The sequence below is a fragment of the Zeus faber genome, assembly GCF_960531495.2.
Source record: "Zeus faber genome assembly, chromosome: 9".
NCBI lineage: Eukaryota > Metazoa > Chordata > Actinopteri > Zeiformes > Zeidae > Zeus > Zeus faber.
In genome coordinates, this window is record NC_137197.1 from 26,355,773 (window position 1) to 26,380,012 (window position 24,240).

At 45.0% G+C, this 24,240-nt stretch overlaps 3 protein-coding genes across 3 annotated transcripts; 1 reads left to right on the top strand and 2 right to left on the bottom strand.

The window, feature by feature from the left end:
- Positions 1 to 2,515, top strand: LOC307234627 (creatine kinase B-type-like; the record flags this gene model as incomplete). Its single annotated transcript, XM_080006452.1, has 7 exons — positions 1 to 193; positions 301 to 455; positions 591 to 723; positions 1,021 to 1,192; positions 1,386 to 1,509; positions 1,694 to 1,883; positions 2,337 to 2,515. The coding sequence occupies 7 exons, from the start codon at positions 1 to 3 to the stop codon at positions 2,513 to 2,515; spliced, it is 1,146 nt and encodes a 381-aa protein (XP_079862578.1).
- A 5,679-nt stretch (positions 2,516 to 8,194) lies between these two features.
- Positions 8,195 to 9,770, bottom strand: LOC307234871 (endonuclease domain-containing 1 protein-like; the record flags this gene model as incomplete). Its single annotated transcript, XM_080006736.1, has 5 exons — positions 8,195 to 8,583; positions 8,739 to 8,895; positions 8,986 to 9,100; positions 9,473 to 9,567; positions 9,693 to 9,770. 5 exons carry the CDS (start codon positions 9,768 to 9,770, stop codon positions 8,195 to 8,197), a joined length of 834 nt encoding a protein of 277 aa, XP_079862862.1.
- Positions 9,771 to 21,847: 12,077 nt separating this feature from the next.
- Positions 21,848 to 23,394, bottom strand: LOC307234872 (endonuclease domain-containing 1 protein-like; the record flags this gene model as incomplete). The annotated part of the gene is made up of 5 exons (XM_080006737.1): positions 21,848 to 22,215; positions 22,371 to 22,527; positions 22,618 to 22,732; positions 23,136 to 23,191; positions 23,317 to 23,394. 5 exons carry the CDS (start codon positions 23,392 to 23,394, stop codon positions 21,848 to 21,850), a joined length of 774 nt encoding a protein of 257 aa, XP_079862863.1.
- Between the last annotated feature and the right edge of the window lie 846 nt (positions 23,395 to 24,240).

A 24,240-nucleotide genomic window follows, 5' to 3' on the forward strand; every position in this document is an offset into this window, starting at 1 on the left:
ATGCCCTTCGGTAACACCCATAACCAGCTGAAGATGAATTATAACGCCGACCTGGAGTATCCAGACCTCAGCCAACACAACAACCACATGGCCAAGGTCCTGACTGCATCCATGTACAAGCGGCTGAGGACCAAGCAGACTTCCAATGGATTTACTCTGGATGATGTCATTCAAACTGGAGTTGACAACCCAGGTAAAAAAAAAAAAGAGCCCAATGCTCTTAGACTCAAAAGGGGTAGTCAGGCTGTTTGGAAACCACCCCCAGTGTGTGTGTGCTGAAAACTTTGCCTGCCCGTCCAGGCCATCCATTCATAATGACGGTGGGATGTGTGGCTGGAGACGAGGAGACTTACGAGGTGTTCAAGGAACTACTGGACCCTGTGATCGAGGACCGACACAGAGGCTACAAGCCCACGGACAAGCACCAGACTGACCTGAACCAAAGCAACCTGAAGGTAACCGAAGGCTTCCAACGATCCAACCGGGCAGTGAAACAACACAACTAATCTGGTGTGTGTCCATCTTTGTTTGTTTGTGTGTGTGTGTGTGTGTGTGTGTGTGTGTGTGTGTGTTTGTGTGTGTGTGTCCAGGGTGGTGATGACCTGGATGCAAACTACGTCCTGAGCTGCCGTGTCCGAACCGGCAGGAGTATCCGGGGCTTCTGCCTGCCGCCACACTGCAGCCGCGGGGAGCGCCGTGCTGTTGAGAAGCTCGCCATCGAAGGTAGAGAACACAGCACTTCCTCCTCTGTAGATGAAGGAGATGATTGGCTAACACAGCAGGTGAAATGTGTCCAGTTGGAGCTGGACTGACCAAGGATGGTGTTTACTGCTGTCACTGGCCATGATGGTATTTTGGGTAAAAGAAGTAGAGGAAATCAGAATTAACCACACAGTGCCCAACAATGTTATCATCCATTAATAACTATAAACTCATGAAAGTGAAAAAAGTGGCCCCTGTGTTTAACCACTCCTCCAGGACCTTGCTCAGATGTTTAAAATGTCTTCCATGTTCCTCCAGCTTTGTCCTCTTTAACCGGAGACCTGAAGGGGAAGTACTACGCACTGAAGAACATGACGGAGGCCCAGCAGCAGCAGCTCATCGATGACCACTTCCTGTTCGACAAACCTGTCTCTCCTCTACTGCTGGCCTCTGGGATGGCCCGCGACTGGCCTGACGCCCGCGGCATCTGGTCGGTACCTTGTACCTTTAAAACATGCGGCAGGAATCGTTTTTTTTTATGTAAAACATTGTTAGTTTCTAAAAAAAAAAAAGTGAGGAACGATTCATAAAAACGTGATTATTCTGTTGAGTAAGTATTTGCGTCACACAGCCTGCCCCTTTTTAGATTTATCAGTAACTTTGGTTTGTTCTGGTTTTTATAGGCACAACCTTCAAAAGACGTTCCTGGTGTGGGTGAATGAGGAGGATCACCTACGAGTCATCTCCATGCAGAACGGAGGCAAAATGAAGGAGGTCTTCACCCGATTCTGCACGGGCCTCACACAGGTTGGTTAATGGGAAAACTGTCCATTTTAGATGGCATTTAGGTTCCTCCACGCCACATACATGGATCGTAGTCCAGCCAGTTGCATTATGACAGTCTAAAACAACTAAATACAGTATGAGTGCTTTTCCTGGCTCTATTTAGCTTTTTTGAAAAGATGACACAAATTACTTTTTTTTTTCCCAGATTGAGACCTTGTTCAAAGAGAAGGGTTTCTCGTTCATGTGGAATGAGCACCTGGGCTACATTCTGACCTGCCCCTCCAACCTGGGCACAGGGCTGCGCGCCGGCGTCCACGTCAAGCTGCCCAACATGAGCAAACATTCCAAATTTGAAGACATCCTCAAGAGACTGAGGCTCCAAAAGCGTGGCACCGGTACGGAGAGCATATCATGTCGGCTGGGTAGCCCTGTCACAATTATTACATAATCGCCGGTCAAAAAAACCCCTTCACAGTGTCCTCAAATAAGCTATTGTTCGTAAAATCTTGCATCCGCAACCGCAAAAAATTGTTCCCTTGGAAAAATGGTTGCATGTGACAACGGTCATTATTAACAGACAGCGGCCATTATTGATAAATAATTGGCCGCTGATCACCACTTTTGGCCAATTAGAATCGAGTACTCCACAAATTCAATTCTAGGGCCTTGGTCACCATATTGGTCATCTGGTCTTGGGCATCAGATTCAATAGATTACTTTTTTTTTCATATTTAATTTGCTTACGTTTATCGGCTGGCTTGTGTCTTTTCTTGTGGGAACTGCTTTCTGAGCCAAGACCAGTAGTTTGTGTCTGTTTCTCACTGTTTACCACTGACTATCCATCTCAGGTGGCGTGGACACGGCTGCCGTGGGCGGAGTGTTCGACATCTCCAACGCCGACAGACTGGGCATCTCAGAGGTGGCGCTGGTTCAGATGGTGGTGGATGGCGTCAAGCTCCTTGTGGACATGGAGAAGTCGCTGGAGAAGGGTCAGGTCATCGACAGCATGATTCCTGTCCAGAAGTAAACTGTTCCTGACTGCCAAAATAAATACGTAGCCAAAATATAGTGTATTTTTATTATCCCCTATTGTTATTGTTTGACAATTTTTCTCAAAAGATTTTGGGCTAAAACTATCTGGAACAGAACAATGTCAGAAGCTACGAACACGGTTGACATCTGTTTGAACCAGTCAACTTTCATCCAAATCAATCCACATACGGAGCAGATTTTAGTGAAAAACCGACCAAATTTGACCGACACCCCAACATTTGAAAAATAGTTTGATGCTTTGTGACGTCATGGTACTATGTACAGTGGGAGACTCTGTCGCTCTGTAGTGGTTAGAGATTACAAACTGTCTGTGGATCTGTTCGATTGATATTTTATTTCTTTGGTCCCCATTATTTTGCCGGATTCGTGAAAAATCACTAAAAAACATTAGTCCTCGGAACTTGTGACCACGTCGAGTTGACGTTAGACCAATTAACAGGTAACTGACCACTCTGATTCCAATCACCTAGATCCAGGTCAGGTGTGGCTGCTCAAACCCGACCATCATCACACCACAGTAACCTATCGAAAATGTAATCCAAGGAAAGAAGTCACCACTAAAATTACGTAAATTAAATTGTGGTACACATAGTGTGTGGTACACATAGTGTAGTGGGTTAGGTTTCAACACCTCGACTCGCCAGGGACAGATACGCAAGGGTCCTGTTTGTGGATTTCAGCTCGGCATTCAACACCATCGTCCCTGAAATCCTCCGCTCCAAACTTACCCAGCTCACTGTGCCAGCCCCCACCTGCCAGTGGATCACTAACTTCCTGACATACAGGAGACAGCAGAAAACCACATCCAGCACCCGGTTCATAAGCACTGACACCCCCAGGGATGTGTGCTCTCCCCTCTGCTCTACTCCATCTACACCAACGACTGTACCTCAGGAGTCCCGCTTGTTAACAAGACTCTTAAAGTTTACTGACGACGCAACAGTCATCGGCCTCATCCGGGACAGTGACAAGTCTGCATACAGACGGGAGGTTGAACAGCTGGCCCTTTGGTGCGATCAGCACAACCTGGAGCTGAACAAGCTTAAAACTGTGGAGATGACAGTGGACTTCAGGAGCCCCCCGACACTGTCCCCCTTCACCATACTCAACAGCACTGTGTCTGCTGTGGAATCCTTCAGGTTTCTGGGATCCACAATCTCCCAGGACATAAAGTGGACACCCAACATCAACACAGCCATCTCAAAGGCCCAGCCGAGGATATAATTCCTGCGCCAGCTGAGGAAGTTCTGCCTGCCTCAGGAGCTGCTGATCCAGTTCTACTCTGCAATCATCCAGTCTGTCCTCTGCACCTCCATCACTGTCTGGTTTGGTTCGGCCACCAATCATGACAGGAACAGACTACAACGGACTGTCAAGACTGCAGAGAAAATCATTGGTGCCAACCTGCCCCTCATTCAGGACTTGTACGTGTCTGGAGTCAGGAAACGTGCAGGAAACATCACTTTTTACCCCTGACACCCTGGATACAACACGGTACACCAAAACAACCAGACACAAGAACAGCTTCTTCCCACAGCTTCTTCTCACTCTGATGAATACTTAATTTTCGTTGTCAATATAAACCAGAACACTGAGTACATACTGTACATTGTATATATGCATATTATGTCAAGTCCACCTACCTCATGTAAATAAAGTAACCTGTTAATTATCCCATATTTATTCCAGCATCTTTGCACTCTGCACCATTGCACTAATGACTTCCTGCTACAATTTCACTGCTGTTGTTTTTATGTGTATGTATATATATATATATATATATATATATACACACATATATACTGTATATATAAATATATACATATATATATATATATATATATATATATATATATAAATGTATGTACATCTATATCTGTATAATCTAGTTAAATGTTCATGTTTTAGCTTGTTTTTGTTTCAGCTGTACAGCATGTCTAGTCCATGTTTGTACATTGAGAGAAAGGAAAAAAACTGGAGTCAAATTCCTTGTATGTATGTGTACATACTTGGCGAATAAAGCGGATTCTGATTATGAAATTTGATTACCTTCATAAACCGCCATAAATAAGCGAACCTCTGTAAATACGTCACTTCAAAAATGTGACATGAACAGCCAATTGTACGGAGCATAGAAACAACCATGTGACGCAAACAGCCAATCGTACAGCAGGAGTGACGGGGCTTGATGGGGCTTCCTTGGGTTCGATTCCTGCCTGGGGCGCTGTTGGCACCGTGCTCCGGCGGGTTATCTCCCAAATAGTAGCCTTTCTGTGTGGAGTTTGCATGTTCTCCCCGTGCTCACATGGGGTTTCCTCCACCTCACGTCAGTAAGGACCCCCCTCAAAAACATGCACCCATCATCGTCTGACCAGCAATGGACACTTATCACCTGGTCCCCGGGCGCGTCCACGTATGCTGCCCACTGCTCCTGGCTGTGCCCCCAGAGGAAGGACAAGCCAGGATGGGTCAAATGCAGAGGATCCATTTCACCGACCACCATCCAAAGCATGTGCATGTGTGTGTGTGTGCAAGCATGTGTTGTAGTGTGGTGTGTTGTGTGACAAATAAAGACTGTTTTTTTTTCTTCTTCTTCTTCTTCTTCTTCTTCTTCTTCTTCTTCTTCTTCTTCTTCTTTCTTCTTCCTCCGTTCTCTCCTCGGCCACGGCGCTCTCCGGCCAGGCAGCACGCAGTGGGGATGATACCACATGGAGATGACACAGAGGATTTTCCTAAAAAGCCAATTTGAACTCAAACTCGCACTCCTCCAAATTCGAGCCCGGCACGGCCCCCATCCCCGCAAAAGGAGAGTGATTAAAGAGAGATTCTGGGGTAGGAGCGAGTCCCTCGATTTGTTCCAAGCGTCCTCGCATATAATCACAGAGCACAGATTCGGGAACCTCGGAACCTTCGAAAGTATCTAACATAACTAAACTGAACCCTGTGTGTTGCTGCCTGCTATATTTATTATTATAACTAGCGCATGCCCATTCAAAATTTCAAAGACATTTGAATGGCACAGTTTAACAAAATGTCAACAATTCAGTCCTGTGTTCCACAGTGGAAGATTAAACTGCCAGTTGAAGTCAAACACCGGACGAAACCCAATGTTTGTGACTCAGTCCCAGAGCCCTGAAGCCCCGCCCCTGCTGGCTCAAAGTTTATAAATATAACACGTATCATGTCCAAATTCATGCGCCAAATTCGACACTGCACGTTCTTGGGTCCGCAGAAATACGCCCGCCAAGTGTGAAGTACATCGGATAAATGGTTGTCTAGATAATCAAAGGACAGACAGACAGACAGACAGACAGACAGACAGAGATTCCATCCTTTATAGTTAGATTTGCAAAAAAGTTGTCAAGTTGTGACTCAATTAAACCTAAGCAGTAACTTTGCAATTAACCGAGAAAATAAAAATGATGACAAGTGATGGGAGCCCTCATTGTAAACAGTGAAGGAGACCTTTACTGTTATTGACAGGCATGGATTTTGATTGGCTGAGATTGTAATTGAATTTGGTAAAATGCACTTCACACTTGATCTGCATCTCTCATCTCTATCTGCACCGATTGCAATCTCTTCTGAAGGGTATTGTGTAAAAGCCAAATATTCCTAAATGTATTTCCTTGTGAGCCATGTAATATTTAATTAAATTGAATGCAACTTAATGCGTGCATTGTTTAAGTAAGACATACATTTTTAACGTATAACACGTCTCTGAGTACTACTAAAAGCGCTATATATACTAAACTTCTCCTTATTCTTAATAATATTGTTGTTATACTGTAGCTAACCAATAATAAATGAAATACTTTTTACCATTAATGCGACTGTGGTGCTGCATGGTTTTGCTGATGCTGAGGTTAAGCTTCACGCTGCGTTGAGGCTTCCATCAGTTCAAGGTGAGCATAGGTTGCTCTTAATGTTTCAAAGGCTCGAGAAAGACTGCTCACATGCGTATGTAGAGCCAAACATGGTCAATACGGCAATACTCACACGCTGCATTGCGTGGTATGCGACGGGAAGCTCGTTCCAAGTTTTAAGAATCAGCTGGTATTCAGGTTGAAGTTTTTTCATTTCTGTCCACTTGCGTTCACTTGCCAGCTCTACTCGCCATCACGCGAGCAGAGTCTTTCCAACTCTCCATTCAGTGACTTGAACTGACTCACCCACATGTCTGAAGCCTTCAGGTCAGCAACTTCCAGCTCCAAGTCTCTGATGCAGACCCTGGGGATGCATGTCAGGTCGGCTTTGTCCGCTGCACACTCGCGTGGTTGAGTGATGAATTTAAAAAGAATAGAGCGCTCACAAAATTCTCTAAACCAGCTTTGAATGACTGCAGGAGTTTGGACATAAAGCCAGTTGGCTGCTGGAGATCAAAATGTTGAGTGGGGTCACTTGCTAAGCACGCACCTCTAAATTTTCGCAGTCTTTCAAAGTGTAGGTGACGGCCTGTTGAAGGGATAAGACTGTGTTTCCTGTGCCTTGCATTTTCACATTGAGCTGGTTCAGATGTCCAGTCATGTCCAGGAGATAGTGAAACTGCAGGAGCCACTCGGTGTAAGCGAGCTCAAGATGCTCGACGCCTTTCATTTAGAGAAAAGTCCGGATTTCACCCAGGCAAGCCACAAAACAGCTGAGCACCTTCCCCCTTGACAACCTACGCACATTGCTGTGTAAAAGCAGACTGGTGCAGAATGCAATGAACACTTAATGTTCACGAGGAAGTGATGCAGTTCGATGCAGCTAGCTACTAGCTGGCTATCTGACGAAAAGGAGGGAAGTTTATTTATTGACCTTACAACGACCCATGACGTACCGCATTATCCAATGAAAATTTAGTTTTGGTGCAGACGGATTCAAATAAATCAGAATATTTAATATTTTGAGTTTTATTTTCAGAATTGTAATTTCTCTTACTTGTTTTACTTTAAAATAGCACAGAATAATTATTTATTACTTGTTAATCGTGATGAAAGAATTTTACCTCAAAATTGTCTGCGAGCCACATACCATCATCGAAAGAGCCATTATTGGCTGGTGAGCCATGGGTTCCCGACCCCTGCGTTAGGGTAAGATCTAGCTGATAGCAGTTTGTTTTTGAGATTCAAGCATTTGTTGAGAAGGTGTAGGCCACATACACAACCATTGTTGAGTGTTCAACTCCGAACTCTAGCTCCAGCTCAAAATGTTCACACGTTTTAATCTCAGTAATATTTTTGGAGGTATTTTGCATAGTTAATTATTTTGGATGTACTTCCTCATTCACTTCCTTGGTTGACCAATGTCAACAACTTCTGGAAAGAGGAACTTGTGCTGTTTAGTGATCGTTCACTTGTTCACTATTCATCCAAATTATATCTATCTTTATTTGACAAGTATTTGGAAAATACCTATGAATAAATAATGCATAAATGCATAAATAATGTCACTCTGCTCCTCCAACGCAATTTGTATGCCAACACCACCATTTATTTGTGATTGAACGTTAACAGTAATATGGTCACAACAGCGTGATATCTTACACCACTGTCACAGTATGAAACTGAAATGATATCACTGTAACCAATATCAAAGAACATCTTTGATACTAAGTCATGTGTAATACTTGATAATAGTTAAGTACCCATCTGCAATGCTTATCTATGACTTAGATGCAGTTGTTGTCAAACAGCTCCCCTACTGGCTTATTGGTGAACCTCTTGAGGAACTTGCCCAGCCCGTCCAGAGAGTGTCTCTCCACACAGTTGTCCTTGGTGTTCCTGGCCGAGCCGCCCCCGCTCTGGACGGGCTTGCCGTTGTTGTCCACACAGCAGAATGCGTTCCACAGGTAGTCAGGGACGTTCACCCTCTTGGTCTGGTTCTTGCCGATCCAGTTGTGTGCCGACGGGATGGCGCCGACCAGAACGTAGGCCTTGGAGCACTTGGCGCGGAACAGATCGGTGAGCTCGGCCTCGTACATCCTCCAGGCGTTCTGGTTCAGCTTGGTGTTCTGTGGGACCACGTTGGTCAGGGTGAAGGTGGCATTAGAGCTCGGGACTGCAAGAAGGACAGAGGGGGAAGAGTGGTAAATAAATAGACACAGGATTAGTTATTTAAGATGTATAGGTAATGACATTGCCATTAGATGGACGTGGCTAAGATGTGACAGGAGGGTAGGGTGGAGAAGAGGAAGTGAAGGTTCATGTAGGGACCTGCATGGTGTCCATTGGGGTTGAGGTGTCCACGGTCGAAGCCAGAGTTTTTGTAGTCCTCGTTGAGGGCCTGTCTCTCCCCCTGGTAGACTCCAGGGTGGTCTTTCCCCAACTTTTCGCCGGTCTTCATCCCTGCTTGCCAGGAAGAGTTCACCAACTGCACAGGGACATGATGATACGGATCCTCGTATCCAAAACACCCAGATAAAGAAAAGGAAATCTAGGCAGAAGATCTTTCATAGCCAACCTGAGGCTCAACAAACCAACGCTTCTCTCTGCCTCCGCCGTTGCTGGGCTGGAAGTGATAGGCTGAGTAGACAGCGATACGGTGGTGGGTGTCGTACAGAGTGGCAAAGTGGTACCTAGGTGCACGCAGATAGGAGAGTAATGTTAATAGTTAATAGTAGCAGCTGTGCATCCCTTGACAGGATACTCATTTTGTCTTGAATTGGAAATATTTACATGTACTACCAGCATTAGATGGCAAAACCTCTTTCTATCTTCTGATGTACCTTCCGACATTTAGTTTGTGTATACAATAAACAGTGCAGGGGAGGGCTAAATCACTCAAACACCCTATGAAAATGGAGTCTAACGTTGAGGTAGCAATTTAGTTCAATTCAGCTATAAAAGAGGTCTGACAATTGCCGTTTTGAGTGCGGTCAGTCCAACAAAATTCAGTGTTTGAACATCCAGAAAGTAGATTAGTTAGTAGTAGTAGAAAAACATGTTACCTATTGACAAAGCGCTGGCAGATGCGGGCTGCATCAGGGGTGGCCTCCCCCCAAATCGGCACCATGCCTCGGTAGAAGAACTCCATGCACTGTGGCTGAAAATGGAGAGAGAAATTGTGCCCATTGTGGCCACAAAACACTTTAAGCCTCAGATCTCATTTGGGGTTAACCAATGCACAGGGGTAAAAGTGTTTACCAAGCGGGTTTCAAGGCAACTCACCTTGAAGCTGGTCACAACGTCAGCGCTGATGAGAGAGAGGAGGGAGAAAAGAGAAACCAGAGCTACTGCGATCTGCATCTCGCTAGAAGACAGGTGTACTGTTATTCCCTTCTGCTGGGTGGGAAAGGAAAGGAAACAAAAGAGAGAGGAGAAGTGGGAGGAGAGAAAAGGAAAGGGTAGTATATGGTATTCAAGGAAAACTCATATAACAAATGCATATATTTCAGTTTTTGCATGGTGTGAAGGAGCAATAACAAGATTAATTGTGTGTTTCTGTGTGTGCTCACCTGGAGACCTGTCCACCTCCACGGAAAGCTTAGGACAGATCTGGCCTTTTTAAACACAACTTTGCCTCACCGTTCACCTGCTTTTCCCTCCCTCCCTCCCTCTCTCCCTCTCTCTTCAGTAAATTAGTACTTCCTCATTCAATTCCTTGGTTGACCAGTGCCAACAACTTCCAGAAAGAGGAACTTGTTGTGCTGTTTAGTCATTGTTCACTTGTTCGCTATTCATCCAAATTATATCTCTCTTTATTCGACAATTTTTTTTTAAATACCTATGAATAAATAATGCATAAATGCATAAATTATGTCACTCTGAGCGGTAAGTTAATAGACACAGGATTAATTATTTTAGATGTATAGGTAATGACAGCTTCTGGTGGAGATGGAGAAGTCCCTGGAGAAGGGTCAGGTCGTCGACATCATTATTCCTGTCCAGCAGTAAACTGTTCCTGACTGCCAAAATATATATGTAGCCAAAACACTGCTGCCTCACAGCAAGAAGGTCCTGGGTTCGATTCTCACCTAGGGCACTGTTGACACCGTGCTCCGGCAGGTTATCTCCCAATTATGGTCCTTTCTGTGTGGAGTTTGCATGTTCTCCCCGTGCTCACATGGGGTTTCCACCATGTAACGTCAGTAAGGACTCTCACCAAAAACATGTACAATATCCTCGTCTGACCAGCGATGGCCATTTGGAACCAGGACCTCGGGTGTGTCGTTGTATGCTGCCCACTGCTCCTGGCTGCCCCCGGGAGGACGGATAAGCCAGGATGGGTCAGATCCAGAGGACTCATTTCACCAGCCACCATTTCAAGCATGTGTGTGTGTGTGTGTTTGACGCCGTCACTGCATGAATGCATGTGTTGTGGTTGCGCTGTGTGACAATTAAAGATTCTTCTTCTTAAAAAAAAAAAGATAGTTTATCCTTATGATCCCCTTTTGTTATTGTTTGACAATTTCTTTCAAAAGATTTTGGTCTAAAACTATCTGGAACAGAACAATGACAGAAGCTACGAACACGGTTGACATCTCTTTGAACCAGTATGTCGCAAAGATCTGGCCGTTCAACTTTCATCCAAATCATCCACATACGGAGCAGATATTAGTGAAAAACCGACCAAATTTGACTCCAAGTATCCAGGTGGTCTAGCGTCTCCGACACACCAACGTTCGAAAAATAATGGAACGAGATGAGGTTTAAAGTCTGACGCTTTATGACGTCATCATACCATGTCCAGTGGGAGACTGTCGCTCCGTAGTGGTTAGAAGTTCAGACTAGGCATGTTTGTGTTTATTAACCTTCTTACCGGTTATATGTCTGTGGATCTATTAGATTGATATTTTTTATCTCTTTGGTCCCCACGACTTTGCCCGATTCATGAAAAAACACAAAAAAACTTTAGTCCACCACGTCGAGTCGAGTCTCTGTGAAAGAGTGATGAGTTCATGTACCAGGAATGCATCGGAAAAATAGAACCCCTGAAATTGTAATTAGTCATAGAAATACACCAATGTTTTTTGTGTTTCATGGAAATGTAACTGGCAGTTTTGCCTACCACACACCATCCAAATGACGTTTTCGGGGCCCGCCGGCACAGAGAGCATTTGTTGAGAAGGTGTACGCCACATATACAACCATTGTTGAGTGTTCATCTCCCCACTCTAGGTAGCTTCAGCTCAAAAAGTTCACACGCTTTCATCTCAGTAATATTTTTGGAGGTATTTTGCATAGATTATTATTTTGTAAGTACTTCCTCATTCATTTCCTTGGTTGACCAATGTCAACAACTTCTGGAAAGAGGACCTAACTGTGCTCTTTAGTCATCGTTCAATTGTTAGCTATTCATCCAAATTATTTCTATCTTTATTTGACAAGTATTTGGAAAATACCTATGAATAAATAATGCATAAATGCATAAATAATGTCACTCTGCTCCTCCAACGCAATTTGTATGCCAACACCACCATTTATTTGTGATTGAATGTTAACAGTAATATGGTCACAACAGCGTGATATCTTACACCACTGTCACAGTATGAAACTGAAATGTTATCACTGTAACCAATATCAAAGAACATGTTTGATTCTAAGTCATGTGTAATACGTGATAATAATTAAGGACCTATCTGCAACACTTATCAACCAATTAGATGCGGTTGTTGTAAAACAGCTCCCCTACTGGCTTATTGGTGAACTTCTTGAGGAACTTGCCCAGCCCGTCCAGAGAGTGTCCCTTCACCAAGTTTTTCTTGGTGTTCCTGGCCAAGCCGCCCCCGCTCTGGACGGGCTTGCCGTTGTTGTCCACGCAGCAGTATGCATTCCACAGCTAGTCAGGGACGTTCACCCTCTTGGTCTGGCTCTTGCCGATCCAGTTGTGTGCCCACGGACCGACCAGAACGTAGGCCTTGGAGCACTTGGCGCGGAACAGGTTAGCGAGCTCGGCCTCGTACATCCTCCAGACGTTCTGGTTCAGCTTGGCATTCTGTGGGACCACGTTGGTCAGGGTGAAGGTGGCACTACGGTTCGGGACTGCAAGAAAAACAGAGGGGGAAGAGCGGTAAATAAATAGACACAGGATTAGTTATTTAAGATGTATAGGTAACGACATTGCCATTAGATGGACGTGGATAAGACGTGACAGGAGGGTAGGGTGGAGAAGAGGAAGTGAAGGTTCATGTAGGGACCTGCATGGTGTCCATTGGGGTTGAGGTGTCCACGGTCGAAGCCAAAGTTTTTGTAGTCCTCGTCGGGGCCTGTCTCTCCCCCTGGTAGACTCCAGGGTGGTCTTTCCCCAACTTTTCGCCGGTCTTCATCCCTGCTTGCCAGGACGAGTTCACCAACTGCACAGGGACATGATGATACGGATCCTCGTATCCAAAACACCCAGATAAAGAAAAGGAAATCTAGGCAGAAGATCTTTCATAGCCAACCTGAGGCTCAACAAACCAGCGCTTCTCTCTGCCTCCGCCGTTGCTGGGCTGGAAGTGATAGGCTGAGTAGACAGCGATACGGTGGTGGGGGTCGTACAGAGTGGCAAAGTGGTACCTAGGTGCACGCAGATAGGGGAGTAATGTTAATAGTTAGTAGTAGCAGCTGTGCATCCCTTGACAGGATACTCATTTTGTCTTGAATTGGAAATATTTACATGTACTACCAGCATTAGATGGCAAAACCTCTTTCTATCTTCTGATGCGCCTTCCGACATTTCGTTTGTATATACAATAAACAGTACAGGGGAGGGCAAAATCACTCAAACACCCTATGAAAATGGAGTCTAACGTTGAGGTAACAATTTAGTTCAATTCAGCTATAAAAGAGGTCTGACAATTGTCGTTTTCAGTGCGGTCAGTCCAACAAAATTCAGTGTTTGAACATCCAGAAAGTAGATTAGTTAGTAGTAGTAGAAAAACAGGTTACCTATTGACAAAGCGCTGGCAGATGCGGCTACATCAGGGGTGGCCGCCCCCCACTTCGGTAGAAGTACTCCATGCACTCTGGCACATCCTGAAAATGGAGAAAGAAATTGTGCCCATTGTGGCCACAAAACACTTTAAGCCTCAGCTCTCATTTGGGGTTAACCAATGCACAGGGGTAAAAATGTTTACCAAGCGGGTTTCAAGGCAACTCACCTTGAAGCGGGTCACAACGTCAGCGCTGATGAGAGAGAGGAGGGAGAAAAGAGAAACCAGAGCTACTGAGATCTGCATCTCGCTAGAAGACAGGTGTACTGTTATTCCCTTCTGCTGGGTGGGAAAGGAAAGGAAACAAAAGAGAGGGAAGAAGCGGGAGTAATACACTACTCACAAAAAGTTAGGGATATTTGGCTTTCGGGTAAAATTTATGGAAAATGTAAAAAGTTCACGCTACAGTGATATTATATCATGAAAGTAGGGCATTTACTGTAAGTAGAAGCATGCAATGGTGATTTCCTCATCTCAAACAATTTATTGAAACAAAAGCCAACAACAGTGGTGGGTTTACCACAACAAAAAATGTCAATGTCTCAATAACTTGTCATGTGCCCTTGAGCATCAATTACAGCTTGACAACGACGTCTCATGCTGTTAACAAGTCGACTTATTGTCTGCTGAGGCCTGGCACCCCACTCTTCTTGAAGAGTGATCCTCAGGTCATTGAGGTTCTGGGGTACAGAGTTACGAGCCTCTACACGATGACTCAGTTGATCCCATAGGTTTCCTATGGGATTCAGGTCTGGAGAAAGTGCAGGCCACTCCATTTGAGGTACCCCAGTCTCCAGCAGCCGATCCCTAATGATGCGACCTCGATGAGCTGGAGCATTGTTGGTCATGAAGAAATGAAATGAGGCCTGTGTTGTTCATGCAGGGGCACAATGACTGGATTAATGATGTTATTCAGGTAGTATGGGCTTGTCACTGTACCATTCACAAAGTGTAGGGCAGTTCTGTATTGACTAGATACACCTTTCCACACTGTAACACCACCACCACCAAAGGCTCGTCTGGTGACAACAGTGGCTGATGCATAGCGCGCTCCTTGACGTCTCCAACATCGTTGGCGGCCATAATTTCTGCTCAATGTGAATCGACTTTCATCAGAGAACAGCACTGAGGCCCACTGGTCCCTCATCCAGCGTAAATGCTCCCTGGCCCGTGCAAGACAATGATGCCTGTGCCTGGTGGTGTGGTCAGGTACCCTTGTAGTTTCAAATGGTTTCGAATGGTCTGACGTGACACTTGGGTGCCTCTCACCTCCCTTAAATGTGCCTGGAGTTGAGTGGCATTCATCATCCGGTTCCGCAGGGCACTGTTCATAATGAAGCGGTCATCAGTCTGGGATGTGGCCAAAGGACGTCCACTTCTATGCCTTTCTGTGACTCTTCCAGTCTCTCTGTATCTCTGTTGCAACCTGCTGATGACACTCTGTGGCACTCTAAGCTCAGTGGCCACTTCCCTCTGAGAACATCCTGTTTGAAGCCTCGCAATGGCGAGGTACTGTTGATCAATTGTTAGGTGTCGTCTTGGTCTCACGATGTCAAAATGTGAACAGCATGATGAAGAGGACTGTTTAAATACCAGTTCTAATTGAACCAGGAAATGTATTGTTCGATTCATGGATCAAACACCTGTTGTGAATTTTGCTGTTCAGCTCCTTGTTAGAGAACAGCAAGTTGTGCAAAAAGTACTGAAACATTGAACAGTTGGACATGTGCATTCAAAAGTTTAGAGAAGGTCAAATTAAGCTCACCTGTAAAGGTTAAAGTGCATTTTAGATTCATCCTGAAATTTCACCCGAAAGCCAAATATCCCTAACTTTTTGTGAGTAGTGTATGTAGCCAAAACACTGCAAGAAGGTCCTGGGTTCGATTCTCATCTAGGGCACTGTTGACACCGTGCTCCGGCAGGTTATCTCCCAATTATGGTCCTTTCTGTGTGGAGTTTGCATGTTCTCCCCGTGCTCACATGGGGTTTCCACCATGTAACGTCAGTAAGGACTCTCACCAAAAACATGTACAATATCCTCGTCTGACCAGCGATGGCCATTTGGAACCAGGTCCTCGGGTGTGTCGTTGTATGCTGCCCACTGCTCCTGGCTGCCCCCGGGAGGACGGATAAGCCAGGATGGGTCAGATCCAGAGGACTCATTTCACCAGCCACCATTTGAAGCATGTGTGTGTGTGTGTTGGACGCCGTCACTGCATGAATGCATGTGTTGTGGTTGCGCTGTGTGACAATTAAAGATTCTTCTTCTTAAAAAAAAAAAGATTGTTTATCCTTATGATCCCCTTTTGTTATTGTTTGACAATTTCTTTCAAAAGATTTTGGTCTAAAACTATCTGGAACAGAACAATGACAGAAGCTACGAACACGGTTGACATCTCTTTGAACCAGTATGTCGCAAAGATCTGGTGGTTCAACTTTCATCCAAATCATCCACATACGGAGCAGATATTAGTGAAAAACCGACCAAATTTGACTCCAAGTATCCAGGTGGTCTAGCGTCTCCGACACACCAACGTTCGAAAAATAATGGAACGAGATGAGGTTTAAAGTCTGACGCTTTATGACGTCATCATACCATGTCCAGTGGGAGACTGTCGCTCCGTAGTGGTTAGAAGTTCAGACTAGGCATGCTTGTGTTTATTAACCTTCTTACCGGTTATATGTCTGTGGATCTATTAGATTGATATTTTTTATCTCTCTCTATCTCTCTCTCTCGGGACTTTGCCCGATTCATGAAAAAACACAAAAAAACTTTAGTCCACCGAAACGTGTGACCACGTCGAGTCGAGTCTCTGTGAAAGAGTGATGAGTTCATGTACCAGGAACGCATCGGAAAAATAGAACCCCTGAAATTGTAATTAGTCATAGAAATACACCAATGTTTTTTGTGTTTTATGGAAATGTAACTGGCAGTTTTGCCTACCACACACCATCCAAATGACGTTTTCGGGGCCCGCCGGCACAGAGAGCATTTGTTGAGAAGGTGTACGCCACATATACAACCATTGTTGAGTGTTCATCTCCCCACTCTAGGTAGCTTCAGCTCAAAAAGTTCACACGCTTTCATCTCAGTAATATTTTTGGAGGTATTTTGCATAGATTATTATTTTGTAAGTACTTCCTCATTCACTTCCTTGGTTGATCAATGTCAACAACTTCTGGAAAGAGGACCTAACTGTGCTCCTTAGTCATCGTTCAATTGTTCGCTATTCATCCAAATTATTTCTATCTTTATTTGACAAGTATTTTGAAAATACCTATGAATAAATAATGCATAAATGCATAAATAATGTCACTCTGCTCCTCCAACGCAATTTGTATGCCAACACCACCATTTATTTGTGATTGAACGTTAACAGTAATATGGTCAGTCACAACAGCGTGATATCTTACACCACTGTCACAGTATTAAACTGAAATGATATCACTGTAACCAATATCAAAGAACATCTTTGATACTAAGTCATGTGTAATACGTGTTAATAATTAAGGACCTATCTGCAACGCTTATCAACCAATTTGATGCAGTTGTTTTAAAACAGCTCCCCTACTGGCTTATTGGTGAACTTCTTGAGGAACTTGCCCAGCCCGTCCAGAGAGTGTCCCTTCACCAAGTTTTTCTTGGTGTTCCTGGCCAAGCCGCCCCCGCTCTGGACGGGCCTGCCGTTGTTGTCCACGCAGCAGTATGCGTTCCACAGGTAGTCAGGGACGTTCACCCTCTTGGTCTGGCTCTTGCCGATCCAGTTGTGTGCCAACGGGCCGACCAGAACGTAGGCCTTGGAGCACTTGTCGCGGAACAGGTTAGCGAGCTCGGCCTCGTACATCCTCCAGACGTTCCGGTTCAGCTTGGCATTCTGTGGGACCACGTTGGTCAGGGTGAAGGTGGCACTACGGCTCGGGACTGCAAGAAAGACAGAGGAGGAAGAGCGGTAAATAAATAGACACAGGATTAGTTATTTAAGATGTATAGGTAACGACATTTCCATTAGATGGACGTGGATAAGACGTGACAGGAGGGTAGGGTGGAGAAGAGGAAGTGAAGGTTCATGTAGGGACCTGCATGGTGTCCATTGGGGTTGAGGTGTCCACGGTCGAAGCCAAAGTTTTTGTAGTCCTCGTCGAGGGCCTGTCTCTCTCCCTGGTAGACTCCAGGGTGGTCTTTCCCCAACTTTTCGCCGGTCTTCATCCCTGCTTGCCAGGACGAGTTCACCAACTGCACAGGGACATGATGATACGGATCCTCGTATCCAAAACACCCAGATAAAGAAAAGGAAATCTAGGCAGAAGATCTTTCATAGCCAACCTGAGGCTCAACAAACCAGCGCTTCTCTCTGCCTCCGCCGTTGCTGGGCTGGAAGTGATAGGCTGAGTAGACAGCGATACGGTGGTGGGTGTCGTACAGAGTGGAAAAGTGGTACCTAGGTGCACGCAGATAGGGGAGTAATGTTAATAGTTAGTAGTAGCAGCTGTGCATCCCTTGACAGGATACTCATTTTGTCTTGAATTGGAAATATTAACATGTACTACCAGCATTAGATGGCAAAACCTCTTTCTATCTTCTGATGCGCCTTCCGACATTTCGTTTGTATATACAATAAACAGTACAGGGGAGGGCAAAATCACTCAAACACCCTATGAAAATGGAGTCTAACGTTGAGGTAACAATTTAGTTCAATTCAGCTATAAAAGAGGTCTGACAATTGTCGTTTTCAGTGCGGTCAGTCCAACAAAATTCAGTGTTTGAACATCCAGAAAGTAGATTAGTTAGTAGTAGTAGAAAAACATGTTACCTATTGACAAAGCGCTGGCAGATGCGGCTACATCAGGGGTGGCCGCCCCCCACTTCGGTAGAAGTACTCCATGCACTCTGGCACATCCTGAAAATGGAGAAAGAAATTGTGCCCATTGTGGCCACAAAACACTTTAAGCCTCAGCTCTCATTTGGGGTTAACCGATGCACAGGGGTAAAAATGTTTACCAAGCGGGTTTCAAGGCAACTCACCTTGAAGCGGGTCACAACGTCAGCGCTGATGAGAGAGAGGAGGGAGAAAAGAGAAACCAGAGCTACTGAGATCTGCATCTCGCTAGAAGACAGGTGTACTGTTATTCCCTTCTGCTGGGTGGGAAAGGAAAGGAAACAAAAGAGAGGGAAGAAGCGGGAGTAATACACTACTCACAAAAAGTTAGGGATATTTGGCTTTCGGGTAAAATTTATGGAAAATGTAAAAAGTTCACGCTACAGTGATATTATATCATGAAAGTAGGGCATTTACTGTAAGTAGAAGCATGCAATGGTGATTTCCTCATCTCAAACAATTTATTGAAACAAAAGCCAACAACAGTGGTGGGTTTACCACAACAAAAAATGTCAATGTCTCAATAACTTGTCATGTGCCCTTGAGCATCAATTACAGCTTGACAACGACGTCTCATGCTGTTAACAAGTCGACTTATTGTCTGCTGAGGCCTGGCCCCCCACTCTTCTTGAAGGGTGGTCCTCAGGTCATTGAGGTTCTGGGGTACAGAGTTACGAGCCTCTACACGATGACTCAGTTGATCCCATAGGTTTCCTATGGGATTCAGGTCTGGAGAAAGTGCAGGCCACTCCATTTGAGGTACCCCAGTCTCCAGCAGCCGATCCCTAATGATGCGACCTCGATGAGCTGGAGCATTGTTGGTCATGAAGAAATGAAATGAGGCCTGTGTTGTTCATGCAGGGGCACAATGACTGGATTAATGATGTTATTCAGGTAGTATGGGCTTGTCACTGTACCATTCACAAAGTGTAGGGCAGTTCTGTATTGACTAGATACACCTTTCCACACTGTAACACCACCACCACCAAAGGCTCGTCTGGTGACAACAGTGGCTGATGCATAGCGCGCTCCTTGACGTCTCCAACATCGTTGGCGGCCATAATTTCTGCTCAATGTGAATCGACTTTCATCAGAGAACAGCACTGAGGCCCACTGGTCCCTCATCCAGCGTAAATGCTCCCTGGCCCGTGCAAGACAATGATGCCTGTGCCTGGTGGTGTGGTCAGGTACCCTTGTAGTTTCAAATGGTTTCGAATGGTCTGACGTGACACTTGGGTGCCTCTCACCTCCCTTAAATGTGCCTGGAGTTGAGTGGCATCCATCATCCGGTTCCGCAGGGCACTGTTCATAATGAAGCGGTCATCAGTCTGGGATGTGGCCAAAGGACGTCCACTTCTATGCCTTTCTGTGACTCTTCCAGTCTCTCTGTATCTCTGTTGCAACCTGCTGATGACACTCTGTGGCACTCTAAGCTCAGTGGCCACTTCCCTCTGAGAACATCCTGTTTGAAGCCTCGCAATGGCGAGGTACTGTTGATCAATTGTTAGGTGTCGTCTTGGTCTCACGATGTCAAAATGTGAACAGCATGATGAAGAGGACTGTTTAAATACCAGTTCTAATTGAACCAGGAAATGTATTGTTCGATTCATGGATCAAACACCTGTTGTGAATTTTGCTGTTCAGCTCCTTGTTAGAGAACAGCAAGTTGTGCAAAAAGTACTGAAACATTGAACAGTTGGACATGTGCATTCAAAAGTTTAGAGAAGGTCAAATTAAGCTCACCTGTAAAGGTTAAAGTGCATTTTAGATTCATCCTGAAATTTCACCCGAAAGCCAAATATCCCTAACTTTTTGTGAGTAGTGTATGTAGCCAAAACACTGCAAGAAGGTCCTGGGTTCGATTCTCATCTAGGGCACTGTTGACACCGTGCTCCGGCAGGTTATCTCCCAATTATGGTCCTTTCTGTGTGGAGTTTGCATGTTCTCCCCGTGCTCACATGGGGTTTCCACCATGTAACGTCAGTAAGGACTCTCACCAAAAACATGTACAATATCCTCGTCTGACCAGCGATGGCCATTTGGAACCAGGTCCTCGGGTGTGTCGTTGTATGCTGCCCACTGCTCCTGGCTGCCCCCGGGAGGACGGATAAGCCAGGATGGGTCAGATCCAGAGGACTCATTTCACCAGCCACCATTTGAAGCATGTGTGTGTGTGTGTTGGACGCCGTCACTGCATGAATGCATGTGTTGTGGTTGCGCTGTGTGACAATTAAAGATTCTTCTTCTTAAAAAAAAAAAGATTGTTTATCCTTATGATCCCCTTTTGTTATTGTTTGACAATTTCTTTCAAAAGATTTTGGTCTAAAACTATCTGGAACAGAACAATGACAGAAGCTACGAACACGGTTGACATCTCTTTGAACCAGTATGTCGCAAAGATCTGGTGGTTCAACTTTCATCCAAATCATCCACATACGGAGCAGATATTAGTGAAAAACCGACCAAATTTGACTCCAAGTATCCAGGTGGTCTAGCGTCTCCGACACACCAACGTTCGAAAAATAATGGAACGAGATGAGGTTTAAAGTCTGACGCTTTATGACGTCATCATACCATGTCCAGTGGGAGACTGTCGCTCCGTAGTGGTTAGAAGTTCAGACTAGGCATGCTTGTGTTTATTAACCTTCTTACCGGTTATATGTCTGTGGATCTATTAGATTGATATTTTTTATCTCTCTCTATCTCTCTCTCTCGGGACTTTGCCCGATTCATGAAAAAACACAAAAAAACTTTAGTCCACCGAAACGTGTGACCACGTCGAGTCGAGTCTCTGTGAAAGAGTGATGAGTTCATGTACCAGGAACGCATCGGAAAAATAGAACCCCTGAAATTGTAATTAGTCATAGAAATACACCAATGTTTTTTGTGTTTTATGGAAATGTAACTGGCAGTTTTGCCTACCACACACCATCCAAATGACGTTTTCGGGGCCCGCCGGCACAGAGAGCATTTGTTGAGAAGGTGTACGCCACATATACAACCATTGTTGAGTGTTCATCTCCCCACTCTAGGTAGCTTCAGCTCAAAAAGTTCACACGCTTTCATCTCAGTAATATTTTTGGAGGTATTTTGCATAGATTATTATTTTGTAAGTACTTCCTCATTCACTTCCTTGGTTGATCAATGTCAACAACTTCTGGAAAGAGGACCTAACTGTGCTCTTTAGTCATCGTTCAATTGTTCGCTATTCATCCAAATTATTTCTATCTTTATTTGACAAGTATTTTGAAAATACCTATGAATAAATAATGCATAAATGCATAAATAATGTCACTCTGCTCCTCCAACGCAATTTGTATGCCAACACCACCATTTATTTGTGATTGAACGTTAACAGTAATATGGTCAGTCACAACAGCGTGATATCTTACACCACTGTCACAGTATTAAACTGAAATGATATCACTGTAACCAATATCAAAGAACATCTTTGATACTAAGTCATGTGTAATACGTGTTAATAATTAAGGACCTATCTGCAACGCTTATCAACCAATTTGATGCAGTTGTTTTAAAACAGCTCCCCTACTGGCTTATTGGTGAACTTCTTGAGGAACTTGCCCAGCCCGTCCAGAGAGTGTCCCTTCACCAAGTTTTTCTTGGTGTTCCTGGCCAAGCCGCCCCCGCTCTGGACGGGCCTGCCGTTGTTGTCCACGCAGCAGTATGCGTTCCACAGGTAGTCAGGGACGTTCACCCTCTTGGTCTGGCTCTTGCCGATCCAGTTGTGTGCCAACGGGCCGACCAGAACGTAGGCCTTGGAGCACTTGTCGCGGAACAGGTTAGCGAGCTCGGCCTCGTACATCCTCCAGACGTTCCGGTTCAGCTTGGCATTCTGTGGGACCACGTTGGTCAGGGTGAAGGTGGCACTACGGTTCGGGACTGCAAGAAAGACAGAGGAGGAAGAGCGGTAAATAAATAGACACAGGATTAGTTATTTAAGATGTATAGGTAACGACATTTCCATTAGATGGACGTGGATAAGACGTGACAGGAGGGTAGGGTGGAGAAGAGGAAGTGAAGGTTCATGTAGGGACCTGCATGGTGTCCATTGGGGTTGAGGTGTCCACGGTCGAAGCCAAAGTTTTTGTAGTCCTCGTCGAGGGCCTGTCTCTCCCCCTGGTAGACTCCAGGGTGGTCTTTCCCCAACTTTTCGCCGGTCTTCATCCCTGCTTGCCAGGACGAGTTCACCAACTGCACAGGGACATGATGATACGGATCCTCGTATCCAAAACACCCAGATAAAGAAAAGGAAATCTAGGCAGAAGATCTTTCATAGCCAACCTGAGGCTCAACAAACCAGCGCTTCTCTCTGCCTCCGCCGTTGCTGGGCTGGAAGTGATAGGCTGAGTAGACAGCGATACGGTGGTGGGTGTCGTACAGAGTGGAAAAGTGGTACCTAGGTGCACGCAGATAGGGGAGTAATGTTAATAGTTAGTAGTAGCAGCTGTGCATCCCTTGACAGGATACTCATTTTGTCTTGAATTGGAAATATTAACATGTACTACCAGCATTAGATGGCAAAACCTCTTTCTATCTTCTGATGCGCCTTCCGACATTTCGTTTGTATATACAATAAACAGTACAGGGGAGGGCAAAATCACTCAAACACCCTATGAAAATGGAGTCTAACGTTGAGGTAACAATTTAGTTCAATTCAGCTATAAAAGAGGTCTGACAATTGTTGTTTTCAGTGCGGTCAGTCCAACAAAATTCAGTGTTTGAACATCCAGAAAGTAGATTAGTTAGTAGTAGTAGAAAAACATGTTACCTATTGACAAAGCGCTGGCAGATGCGGCTACATCAGGGGTGGCCGCCCCCCACTTCGGTAGAAGTACTCCATGCACTCTGGCACATCCTGAAAATGGAGAAAGAAATTGTGCCCATTGTGGCCACAAAACACTTTAAGCCTCAGCTCTCATTTGGGGTTAACCGATGCACAGGGGTAAAAATGTTTACCAAGCGGGTTTCAAGGCAACTCACCTTGAAGCGGGTCACAACGTCAGCGCTGATGAGAGAGAGGAGGGAGAAAAGAGAAACCAGAGCTACTGAGATCTGCATCTCGCTAGAAGACAGGTGTACTGTTATTCCCTTCTGCTGGGTGGGAAAGGAAAGGAAACAAAAGAGAGGGAAGAAGCGGGAGTAATACACTACTCACAAAAAGTTAGGGATATTTGGCTTTCGGGTGAAATTTATGGAAAATGTAAAAAGTTCACGCTACAGTGATATTATATCATGAAAGTAGGGCATTTACTGTAAGTAGAAGCATGCAATGGTGATTTCCTCATCTCAAACAATTTATTGAAACAAAAGCCAACAACAGTGGTGGGTTTACCACAACAAAAAATGTCAATGTCTCAATAACTTGTCATGTGCCCTTGAGCATCAATTACAGCTTGACAACGACATCTCATGCTGTTAACAAGTCAACTTATTGTCTGCTGAGGCCTGGCACCCCACTCTTCTTGAAGGGTGGTCCTCAGGTCATTGAGGTTCTGGGGTACAGAGTTACGAGCCTCTACACGATGACTCAGTTGATCCCATAGGTTTTCTATGGGATTCAGGTCTGGAGAAAGTGCAGGCCACTCCATTTGAGGTACCCCAGTCTCCAGCAGCCGATCCCTAATGATGCGACCTCGATGAGCTGGAGCATTGTTGGTCATGAAGAAATGAAATGAGGCCTGTGTTGTTCATGCAGGGCCGCAATGACTGGATTAATGATGTTATTCAGGTAGTATGGGCTTGTCACTGTACCATTCACAAAGTGTAGGGCAGTTCTGTATTGACTAGATACACCTTTCCACACTGTAACACCACCACCACCAAAGGCTCGTCTGGTGACAACAGTGGCTGATGCATAGCGCGCTCCTTGACGTCTCCAACATCGTTGGCGGCCATAATTTCTGC